At 33.8% G+C, this 12247-nt stretch overlaps 2 protein-coding genes, 1 long non-coding RNA gene and 1 pseudogene across 7 annotated transcripts; 1 reads left to right on the top strand and 3 right to left on the bottom strand.

Annotated features, from left to right (window-relative positions):
- Positions 1 to 2726: 2726 nt before the first annotated feature.
- LOC17890636 (auxin-responsive protein IAA19) lies at positions 2727 to 4424 on the bottom strand. The gene is made up of 3 exons (XM_006298543.2): positions 3937 to 4424; positions 3147 to 3240; positions 2727 to 3057 (listed from the first exon to the last, which is right to left on the bottom strand). Exons 1-3 carry the CDS (start codon positions 4343 to 4345, stop codon positions 2967 to 2969), a joined length of 594 nt encoding a protein of 197 aa, XP_006298605.1. The 5' UTR covers positions 4346 to 4424; the 3' UTR covers positions 2727 to 2966.
- A 3006-nt stretch (positions 4425 to 7430) lies between these two features.
- LOC111831432 lies at positions 7431 to 8607 on the top strand (annotated as a pseudogene).
- Positions 8608 to 8743: 136 nt separating this feature from the next.
- On the bottom strand, positions 8744 to 9678 carry LOC17893550. Of its 2 annotated transcripts, none has more exons than XR_002834725.1 (3): positions 9552 to 9678; positions 9317 to 9460; positions 8744 to 9211 (listed from the first exon to the last, which is right to left on the bottom strand). It is a non-coding gene; the product is annotated as an uncharacterized LOC17893550 (long non-coding RNA). The 2 variants fall into 2 exon arrangements; XR_002834724.1 differs by having other exon boundaries at positions 8745 to 9217.
- A 1567-nt stretch (positions 9679 to 11245) lies between these two features.
- LOC17892841 lies at positions 11246 to 11918 on the bottom strand. Of its 4 annotated transcripts, none has more exons than XM_023786573.1 (2): positions 11892 to 11918; positions 11246 to 11630 (listed from the first exon to the last, which is right to left on the bottom strand). In XM_023786573.1, the coding sequence occupies exon 2, from the start codon at positions 11602 to 11604 to the stop codon at positions 11398 to 11400; it is 207 nt and encodes a 68-aa protein (XP_023642341.1). In that variant the 5' UTR covers positions 11605 to 11630; positions 11892 to 11918; the 3' UTR covers positions 11246 to 11397. The 4 variants fall into 4 exon arrangements, with proteins under 4 accessions (XP_023642341.1, XP_023642340.1, XP_006298925.1 ...); XM_023786572.1 differs by having other exon boundaries at positions 11246 to 11634; positions 11892 to 11910; XM_006298863.2 differs by lacking the exon at positions 11892 to 11918 and adding an exon at positions 11755 to 11878 and having other exon boundaries at positions 11246 to 11634.
- Between the last annotated feature and the right edge of the window lie 329 nt (positions 11919 to 12247).

Below are 12247 nucleotides of genomic sequence, written 5' to 3'. Positions count from 1 at the left end.
GACTATAGTTCTTGTTTGGTTGGGTCTTTCTTGACAATTCTTGTGAGCAAACAAACACTTTAATAATACTTCTTCTTACCTCGGATCTCTTTTGAAATTTTAAAAATGTGTATCAAAAGGAGTAATCATTCAATTTTAAAAAAAGATGTTGAGTTTACTTTAACCAGTGAAAGCCGGTTAAGTTTGTGTGATTACACTATATTAGTTTAGCATGAATTGATTACATATATGTGATATGTATATAGTCATGTTGTGTTGTGTTGTAAATTAATTGCCCAAGTTGTGTTGTACAATATATGGAGACAAAGAAACAATGTCCTCCATAACTCTACCAGGATCTCCCCAGCTCTCATCTTCAAGCTTGTGGATCGGGACATGCGCAACATCATCTCCTCTCGCCGTCACATGAAGCGTTGGATTAATCTAATGATCTTCTGGATTAGATAGCTCTGTTTAGTTGCTATTTGATGTTCTTATTGTGGCCTTGTTTTTCTTTTTTGCCTTGCCTGCTTTTGTTTAGGTCTTGCTCATTGTAAAACCTTTTATTCATTATATGATATTTACATGTTTAGCGAAAAAAAAAAAAAGTATATAGTCATATCGATACCTAAGGGCATCTTCAATGCAAAGGATTTTCGAGGGTATAAGACACTTGACCCTGTTGTATAGGATCATGGATATAATAAATATTTTCTATCAATGAAAATGAAGTCATGCATGGTTGGTGATTCTATAATCTTAATATCGATTCAGAAATTTCCCATTTACTTCCCACTTGGAAAAACGAACTGTCTTGTTTTTTTTTGTTAATTGGTTTTTTACGAGAAATGTTATATTCGGAAAGCTACATAGTAATATCTTCTTAAACGTCAAATGATTTCCATTCTTTTATAGTTATATGCTCACATGCACTACTTTATCTACGTACCTAATTCACGCTTAATTTGTACAGAACCGTGGTTCATGCATGTGAAACTATTGGATTGTACAGTTTGTACTGTACCCCCATTGTTTACTTAACACTTCGTTCGACTCTCTCTTTCTATATAGTAACGAAGCGAGTCTTCATGATCTTCACAGAACACAAACACAAAGCTAACTGCAGATTCTTAATCCTTAAAAGAAAAATAATGATGATAAGTAGTTCAAGATCACTCAGTTACGTCCCTATTCTCTCCCCTTCATCGACTTCTCGGTTCCCAACCTCAAACCGGGAACTTCCCACTGGGACTCAACGAGATTTATAGTTCGAAATGCCCTAGCAGAATACGGATGTTTCGTTGCCATGTTCGATATGGAGCTTCAAAAGAGCTAAGGAAGGCACTGTACGACGCCTCGGAGGAAGTCTTTTGGTTTACCATTGGAGACTAAACTGAGTGCGAAGTCAGCTAAACGCAACAATCGATACTCCGGTCAGATTCCCACTATGCCTTTATTCGAAGGCATGGGCTTTGACGGTGTAGATAATCCTCATGTTGTCGATGACTTGACTCACAAGCTTTGTCAACATCACCTTCAGGTATTATATTTGGTTTATCCTTTTGTATTATGGTTATGATATAGTAAAATTTGAGGAGGTAGTAGATGATGAACATCCGTCTCTCTATACGAATAAATAAAACTATATATGTCTTATTTGATCATTAGGTGTGCTTTGTTTGATTCTCTCTTGAGTTGGTTTGTTGATTACTTTTTCCTCTAGGTGGCTGTCTTGTTGTATATACACAAACACGTTTTGGTCGTGGAATCAGTTAATAGAGAGATGTAGATTATATGACATTTGATACCAATAGGATGTTTTGTTTTCAAATGTTTCCGGAATATTTGACTAATGAATGTATTACTAATGAAGGATATATATATAGAAATTGTAACTTCACCACAAAGGCAATTATTAGCCTTTAATCTTCTTAGGCTGCTTTGTATACGTTTACCGAAAATTCAAAGCCAAAAAGTCATCTTAAAGGATTTTCTAAGAATTCGTTATATTATTGCCTCATTTAACTTTGCATTGCTCTAACCCCTTTGGTTGGATACTGAAAAGCCTTGAACCGTAACGTATCAAAACGTATACAGTATGAAATCAGAAATGGACGTATCTAGTGTGGTTGATAAAATGATAACGATGAATCGATGATGGCATCGTTAATTTAGGCCAAGAAAAAAAAGTAGAAGCGCGAGGCGGATGAGGTGAATCTTTCCTGTTTATGGTTTGCAATGCACATGGGTAGGTCACAGTTTGTAACAAATCATATGGGCTCGATCGTTTCATAATCACTTATCTTAGTTTTGATCAATCCGACTATCTTGTTGTACAGAAAGACAATATAGAAAAACAAAAATTAGCTCGACATACCGAACATGTCGGTGTTTTCTATAATTCAGATTAATGATCAAAGGCAAAGAGAGTGGATATATATACATCTATATAGATTCATTGTAATAGGAATAATATACGTAAAACATACTCAACATGTGACTTTAAATGTGAAATTATGAGTGTCAAAAGAAAAAAAAAAAGGAAGAGTTATACGATATCATACAAAGACAAGAAGAATGTATTCAGAATTCAAAATTTAAAATTAAAGTTAAATTGGAAAACATAATTAACAATTTGTATACTTATTTTTATAAAAATAAATAAATCAAAGATTAAGAAAAAAGAAAATAATGGATACGTATTACATATGTTTCCTACACATATATATCGATCCCTTGACAATAAATTTGAAACAAATTAAATGTCTTAACTCAGCACTCAAGAAACAAGTAGTGTATACATATATATATAGCTGTCTTTCTGAAAATAATTATGCAAATCATAACTCGAAATTTTGTAGCAGAATAATATACTATAACATATATAATTTATATAACATGAAGAGTAGGAAAAATGTTCTAAAAGGATCTTGATGATTAAAGTTTTAAGGTTAACCAGGTCCTTGCTTTCTTTTTTCAAACCATCATCACTCGTCTACTCCTCTAGGCTGCAGCCCAAACCCGGTAGCATCCGATCTTTTCATTATCCTCAACCTCTTGCATGACTCTATGAACATCCTGCATAACCAAATATATCAAACAAAACTCTCATTAATTTTGTAACTAATAAATAGGGATACCATCTAAGTCAAAAGATATGAACATACCCCCAAGGTACATCTCCGGCAAGCATCCAGTCTCCATCTTTGTCTTCGTATATGGTAACGTATTCGCAGTTATCACCATCTTTCAAGGCCACGCCTGCACATTTATATATATTTGTAAAATACTTAATTGTGTTGTGTGATTATATTGAGAAATATAGGAAACTCTAATTACCAACAATACAAGTACAGTCCAAAGTCTATGATTATAAGACTATTTGTTTTTGTCTAATAAACAAAAATTGAATTAAGAATTAATTGAAACCAATAACTATTTATACACAGAACTTTTGATATATTTCAAAACAGTTGTGGAGTTAAAATTACCAGTCAAAATAAACATCCGAAATTTTTAGGACTAATCTTAAATCAGCTAAATGATATTCCCGTGATGACTAATAATGATGTCAACATATTCTATTTTTCATAACACTCTCTAAATTCTATAGAATCGTTACCACAACAATACAATACTAATCTCATAACCCAAATTATAACTCACTGATTTATACAAGTATTGTCATTGTATCATAAATTAAGTTGTCGGTTGTATACGAAAAAAAAGAGAGAAAAGTACTAAAATACTTATAACTAAGGCTTCATTCCCACATATAGTACTAAAAATACTTAATTAGTTCTAACGTATACATTACGTCTAAAACACTAAAGTTCTTAATCCGACGTCTCATATGTATAGCTAGCTTTTCTTTCTTTTTTTTTTCTTCACATGATCTAATAATATTACGAGTACGACTCTACTTTTTACGGGAAGAGAAAAACAATTGTTACTAACCGATGCCACGGAAGCCGAAGAGCTTATCAAGAGCAAAGGCTAGATCATCGTAACCTTGGCTTGAACCAAGATCCATCTTCCTCAAGTAAGGCACACCATCCATGCTCACTTTCACATACCCTAACCCAACTTTCGCCGCCGAAGCATCCTTGCAGCTGTTTTTCCTCCGGTAGGAGCAAACCGGCGGCCACCCCACCACCTGACTTTTCGCCGCCGGCGAATCATTGACTTTCTCAACGTCACCGCCGGAAGAAACGACACCGCTTTCACATTGTTCACTGTTACTACCCGAAGACGTCATGATCATCTCCGTGAAAGCTCTCTTCTTCATCATCTTCTCCGCAACATCTCTCCCCGGGAGACCCAACCTCAACTCCGTTATCTCAAGCCCGAGACCTTCTTTCTCCATTTCTTGAAACTTTCTTTCTTTGAGAAACAATTATGAAATGAGAAGTTTCTTCTCCTACACTTCTCTTGTTGTAGTAATGGCACCGCGTCGTGCTTTTTATATGTTGCTTCGTTGGTCCACACGATACAACCGATGCAAGCGAATGAGAGATCGACACGTGGAGTCATTTGATATCTAAAGTCTTCTACTTGTTCATTTTATTTCAGTTTGTGTGGGGAGACAAAGTGGGGGCAAAGACAGGTCAACTGAGGATGCGGTGGTCGGTCACATGAGAGACATAAGTTTGGTGCTGTTTTTCTAATTTCTTCTTTCCTCAAAATTAAATAAAGACCGGCATTACAAGGTGGTTAAGGGAACAGATCCTACGGTTGTGAAATTTTCTTTCTGATTTTTTCTCTCACCGTTGGATCATTCGGAATCCGAATCTCCTTCTCCTAACATCCCATGTGTTAAAGATTCTTGTTCTAACTAGTAAATCATATACCATAGTCTCTTACTTTTTTCTTCAAGCTACAAGTTCATGTCATTTTAGTTATATTGTATAGTGTGGGCATAAAATATTAACTTTTGTTGGGATTTCTAATAAGAGCATGGGAATATTAAATCAAATCCTACCATTTTGGGATATGTTCGTTTATCTCTCTTTGCATCATTCTTTTAATTTGTAACTAACATCATCATTTCATTGGTCACCGCGGTAACCTCACATGCAGAGTATATACATATACTACATTTGTATGGCTCGGAACCAAATATAGTACGAGTTTAGTTTGGGACTGCAAAAAAGTAGTTACTATAGTTAAAAATGTATCTTGTAACGATTTGATTTAGTATTAATCAAATATATCCATAATTTGTGATATAAATTAAAAGTAACCAATTTATAAGCTTTGGTTGCTTTTTGGATTGATATTATAGATTGTCTAATCAAATTAGAATTTGGTTCAAATTTTAGAGCGTTTTTGTTTATTTTATTTGCCATATTGATCATGCCACTTCAGTTTGTAATATATATGTATGCAGATTTAAAACTGATTTTGCAACCACCATGTAAACCAAATTTCAAAAGAAATATTTAGTAAGTTGCAACATGCTCTCAGCTTGGACGAACAAGATGATAACTGATGTGTACTCTAATATTAAGTTAAAAGTTCATTAGTAATGTGACATAACTAATCTCAAAAACTAACTAAGGAAGACGGGTTGCCAAATCACATATATATTACCCAAGGATTTATTCCATCATTCGATGTAGGATATCTATTAGAGTTCGTCTTCTTCATATGTCATATATTGATGATGATCAATCAATGACATCGATCGAGCGGGGTAAACTAGTTTCGAATGGGTTCAAACTCAGACAGACCCGAAATGTTGGGTTGTTGCTAACAATCTATAGCTCAGCATACCAATAAAACACAAGAAGTAATGATGGGGTTTAGAGACGTAGGGACACGAGAGTAGAAAAAAAGATCGACCGTGTGTATGTGTGTGAGTGTGTGTGGGTTCACTCTTGTCTACAAACTTTGATCGATGGATTGACAGAAACTAGTTGGGCCACGTGAAATTATATGAAATACAACCACATAAAAAGAAAGAGAGCTAGCGATGAGTTTCAAATATTCCCATATTTCTTGGTTTACTTTTTAATATTGTTTCCAATGGCTAACAAACGACATTTGTAACACCAAATTTCAATTATTTTTAAATCCCATTCTTGCAGATTTTTGAGTGGGAGCAGTGTTTGGTTTTACATCTCAAACGCACCACTGTCATCTTTCATTAAAAAAAAAAAACATATCACCAAGAAACAAATATGATTTGAACAAAAATCTCATCCGAAGCCCTTATTTTCACCATGAAATGATCAAATCTTTAATTTAGTCCATATTCATTTGTTGGTCCATATTGAAACACTTTATCCTATTCATTGTCTCTGCCTTTGAATATATGTTAGATTATGATGCTCAGTTTCTGCCTTTGAGTTCTTGAAACTCCACCATTTGCAATTTGGAAAAATGCCATTAATTTTCAACTTGGAAATCTCAGGTTGATCGTCTATATAAAATTATTTCTAAGAAAGAAAAAAAGATGAGGCTTTTTTTCGTGACAGCAAAAAAATAAGGCTATTTGTTTTATTAATTTTAATATCTAGGAAAATTATTTCATGTGCTAGTAATCGAGTTTTGATCGGAAAACTTTTCGAGTGATTGTGACATGTCTCATGTTTCTTATACGTTAGGTCGTTATCCACGATTCTCTCTTGCTTATTTTTTCGGTTAGTTAATAAAATATATTTTTCAAGTCTCAAGGATCATAATTATGTTCTAAATCCCTTTTACATTATTCACAATGTACGTATCTTCCAAAGAAAAAATAATCAATCTAACTATAGTTTTTAATTAGATGGACGACCAAATAAAAATTAAATTACAAGCATGTTCCCACGTCCATAAGCAGCATCAACTAAATTATGAAACCGCAAACGCTTCAAAAATAGTATTGTCAGAATTTTAAATATAATGTATTTTAGATGTGTACAGGCAGAATCAGGAGAATATCCGGTTAGGCATGAAGAGAAATTAAAAACCAATCTTAACCAGAATAATCAATATTAATAAGTATTATGACAAAAAGGAGGCTCTCATATGCATGTAGAAGTACTAATGTGGTGCGTGGTGACTGTATTGATTCATAAGTATAATTATGTCAAATTTTTAAAACTATTATATAGCTAGTAATTAAATTAGTAAGCCGTAGAGTACTATATGGTATGTTATGTAGTGTTTTAGTTTTTTATTTCTATCCGGTTAAGCATGATGAAGATTGAAAACCAATTTTTATCAGATTTAGTTCTGCAGGGCCTTCATGCAATAAGAACATGTATGATGACGAAAAATATAGGCTCTGAGTCTGATATATGTAGATATATACTGAAATGGCTACTGCTAATTGGAATGTACTGATTCATTTAAGTGTTTATATATGTCAAATCTTTTAACCATTACCCGTACGTAGAACATATTATAGGTTATGTAATGTTTTAGTTATTATAGGTTATGTAATGTTTTAGGTTATGTAATGTTTTAGTTATGAAAACTGGACAGGCCTAGGGCCTCTTATTGATTTAACTGGAGACATAGGCCCTCGAATCACAGGTTTGAGCAGAAGTGCAGTTGTTAGAGATGCTGTGCGCGATGGGCATTGGTGACTTTCTACTAGTAGAAGCCGTAATAGTGTTATTCACCTCCTCAAAGACTGTCTCCCGCCTCCTAGTATTGTGAATATTGATGTGGATGCTCCAGATGATGTTTTCCTTTGGAAAATAGGTGACTCTGATCCAGTCAAAGTGTTCTCCACTGCTAGAACTTGGGATTTTCTGTACCCTCATGGCCTTAAAGTGGACTGGTTTGAAGCTGTTTGGTTTAAAGGTAGAGTCCACAAACATGCCTTTCTCAACTGGCTGAACGTCAAGCATCGTTTGCATACGCGTGACAAGCTTCTGCGCTGGGGTTTAACCGTCCCTTCTAGCTGCCTTCTTTGCAACGCTCATGATGAAACTAGGCAGCATTTGTTCTTTGAATGCTCTTTCTCTTCTGTAGTCTGGGGATTCTTTACTTCCAAAGCCCATGTTTCTCCCCCATTTTTGTTTGATGAAGGGGTTAGATGGCTAAAGAATCCTACTCAAGACAAGAATACAGCCATGATTCTTAGGCTGGCCTATCATGCCTCTGTTTATCTTATTTGGCGAGAGCGAAACTCGCGGCTTCACACAGGTTCTATAAGGCCTCCTAATGCCATTCTTCTGGAAGTCAAAAATATCGTTCGCTCCCGCCTTGACCCGCTATCAAGAGAGCAGAGAGTTGTGCCTCCAAATATTTCTTATCTTGCTTCGTGGTTTAGAGACTTTCAACCTCTCAATCTTTTGTAGGCCTCTCTCCGTCTCCTTTGCTGTGGTGTCATCGTTTTACTGAGATGGCATCGTTTCTTCTCAGGTAATCTGGTTTGTTTCCCTGTTGTTTCTCCTTTCTTCTTCTCCTTTTGTGTATCTCTCGTCTCTTCTCTTTTTCTCTTCTTCTTCTCTTCCTTTCTCTCTCCTTTGGGCCTGTGTGCCATCTTAGGCTGTTGGTGGCCTTGTATGCTGGGTCTGTGTACTTGCTGGGCTTTAATGCCTTGTAATTTTTTGTGGGCCTGTGTGCTTCTAAGGGTTTTGTACCTTGTAAGGTGTTTTAAAAAAAAAAAAAAAAAAAAAAAAAAAAAAATGTTTTAGTTTTCCTATCAAACTTTTTTTTTTTTTTTTTTGGCAAACAGGTTTTCTATCAAACTAATAAAAAAAAGTGTAGATTGCATAATAACTTTTCCATTTCTTTAATTAAATTTATTAATTTCATTGAAAAGTATAATTAATATCAGTAACTTTTGATTCTTCTGGAAAACTATAAAACTTTGAATGTTGAATATAAAAGTTTTTAACAATTATAAAACATTGTCCGACAAATAGGCAACAAGCTATATTTAAAAGGAAAGCACGAGTGTTTAGCGGACGCATTAGTCGAGCAAAATATTTTTATTTAACTCAGATATTATTTTATTATCATAAGGATAGTCGTCGTCGGATATTATTAAGGGGGAAAATTATGTATCGCTATATGATATGTTCGAATATTTTCATGCACATATTATTTAGTATCTTACTTATAAAAAGATATTTAAGCAAGAAAGAACAAAACAAGTGAACGGCGTCCGATGGAGAAGATCTGTTTAAAATACGCCAAAGTAAAACTAGGGTTTTGTTCCATTTATATCTTATTGTTTGTGGCTTTCGGATTCAGTATAGCTCCCAACCCGAATCTGCCGACATATGGTCTGTTTCTGCGGATTTAGTGTTCTATTAAATATAGTTTTTGCTCTCTTATTAAATAAAAAAACTTAGCAGTTGAGAAGAAAACCATATAGTACATGTGAACTTACATGGTGTAGTAGTGTAATATAGCAGAGTCTATAGCACAAAGTAAGATCTAAAATACTCTTGATCTTCGTCAAATCCGATGCGAAGGAACGCTTTTTTTGTTTCGAAGAGTAGATCGAGCCACTCTTTTGTCGTGAGAACTACAACTAAACAAGTAATTTATTTAATTTAGTGGTTAAAATAGCTGAATATGATAGTTTAATTAGACGTTGAGCTAATACAATTTTTAATACTTACCTTGCGGTTTATGAGCAGTTTCCCACCAGATTTTGGAAACACTGAGCAATAGAAACACGGTCATCAATATAAAATACAAGAGTCTAGCTTCCATTATTCTTATTTTGTTGAAGATATGTATGTATGAGTTGAGAAATGATGATAAGAGACATCTTCATATATATATGTTACAACATTAATTATTGATGATATATATTGACCACGTCAAAACTGATTTGGTCCTTACACTTGCACCTCAAGACACGATACAAAGACTTACTATTCATATATTTTTTGTCATGATATGAAAGACTTACCTTTGTCCCCACGTTTTACGGCCCATAGTGCCCTCCGTTGAAAAAGATGTGTAGAATTTTTTGTCCATTATATTTGGGTCCAACCTCACTTCCAGTAATAACGCGTTAGATCATCCTCAATGCAAACATCTTAGGGGTATCTTATCCTAAGATTTGTAAAGAGAGGATTTTATATAAGTTATTCTCTTTGCAAATCTTATGATAAGATACTCCCTAAGATTCATGAATTGAGGATGGTTTTAAGAGACATGCATGCACAAAGGCTGATGTGATATGATGTTAATAAAGGATTGGCTACTCTAATTCTAAGATAAAATTTCACATTTGAATTATACACTGTGAAAATCAGAATTAGCCAAGAGATTAAACGATTTTGAAAATCTTATATATTGCTGAAAGTAGATAAATAATTAATAAGTTTAGTTGCTGCTCTTTTTAGACTGATTGCGACTGTTCCCTAGCTCACTTGCAAGTTTTTTTCAGAGTTTTCGCTTACAAACTCTCATGCTAATTTCCTTAACCGTAACGCAAGGGTTTAAAAAATTATATTTTTACATATGTAAAATATTATCGTGCCATTGTGGTTGTCCCATGCAACATTTCTCCTTTTGCGCATAGATTACCTATAAAGTGATAGTTTAATGTAAGAAAAAACATATAATAAGAAATGTGTTTAGGCTAGCATGCTAATCCAAGAAAAAAAAATGGTTAGCGTAATAGTGATTGCACATTATTCGTGATAAAGACTAGAGTAGTACAAAGCTTCGACGGACTAGGCCGGGAAGAGAGGGAGTAAAGAACAAAAAAAAAAAAAAAAATTGCAACCGATTCTATAAAAAAAATTGTCGGGGTTTATTTCTCTTTTCCCCAATTTCTTAAGGATCTAAAAAATCACTTCGATTTTAAACGTTTATAAAAAATTATAGAAAACGAAAGTTTCAAATGTTTATTATATGCTTTTATGGTTCAAACAGTTAGATATAAATAAAATTTTCAAGAAAACAGAAAAGGCATTCAAGACTAGATTATATTAGTGTGATCGATCGGTACATATGGGAATAAATGAGTGCTGTTTGCGATATACATATATGTATTATTGTATTATCAATGCTTGGTGTTAGTCTTACCAACAAAGGGTTGTTGATTATATAAAGAGATTTGAGAGAGTATAAGGAAATCCAAACTCATACTTTATTATCGAAACATGAGACTTCGGTTTCGTGTATTAGCTCAAGGTCTCCTACTAGAGATGGTAAAAGCAATCCAAATTCATACTTTATATAGTTGAGCATAAATCTCACGGTTCTAAAAACTTTCATGATCGATAAAAATTAGAAGATACAATAGACTACGCTATTGCGTATGTTTTAAAAAAAAACATTAGAGCAGAGCCTACTATTAAACTCAGAAAACTTTTGTTTTGTTTTGTTTTGTTTTGTTTACTGGTTAATATTATACAAAAGTTTGGGAACTTTACAAAGAGGGTTTCAAAATCAGAACACTAAGATATTTAGAAAGGAGGTATAAAAAACCATGTAAAAAAAAAAATCTCAACGGTAGGATTTAAGAACAGAGCCGCAAAAGGTGCAGACGATGGCTCTCCGAGATCGACAATAAACAGGTATCAGACAGAACCTCGTCGAAGTCTTCATGTCGGCTACTTTTGCTCCACGGCCGCACCGGGAACACATTCCCGCCGCCGGTTTACTTCCTTTTATCTTCCTCCTCTGGTCAACCAAGAAACAGAAACACACCATTCTCGTTGATCCTTATTACTCCAGTACTTCCTTGTTACAAAATCAGAAGAAAAAAAAAGATGTTGAAAGAACAATCTATCTTATAGTTACGCAGGAGGATTGTGATCGATGTTGGTCTTAAAAAATGTAGTGTTTCTTGAAGAAACGTACAGTTTGGTTAGAGATATGCCAAGAATCAAGATAATTGCAATGGTGATGCACACGTGTTCGGCGTAGAATGTAGTAAATAAGAATATGATTTGGGACATATATATATATTTATAGAGATAGTGATAACACAAACTTACAATCCCCAACTTCTAACTGAATTCTTCATTTCATTTTTGTTTATGTTATTTCTCAATTTTGATAGGGTCGCTCATTTATATATTAATTCCTATACCCTCAAAGATAAATGATACTATTTGTTAAGTTTTCAGTATTTAATGTATAGTTTTGACGTTCTAAATCAAATTTAACATTGATAAAAAAACAAAAAAAACAAATTTAACGATTTTTTTTTTTTTTTTGTCGACATCAAATTTAACGATTTTTGGGTTCCTTTATATGTATGATTAATCATTTATTTATATAACCTAGTAAATGGTGTATATATATATATATAATTTTTCTTTTACAGGAGTTATGTTGGATATATGTTTAA

Source organism: Capsella rubella, unplaced genomic scaffold, assembly GCF_000375325.1.
Source record: "Capsella rubella cultivar Monte Gargano unplaced genomic scaffold, Caprub1_0 scaffold_3, whole genome shotgun sequence".
NCBI lineage: Eukaryota > Viridiplantae > Streptophyta > Magnoliopsida > Brassicales > Brassicaceae > Capsella > Capsella rubella.
The sequence above is the reverse complement of the archived record's forward strand: the minus strand, read 5'-3'. Positions and strand labels throughout refer to the sequence as shown.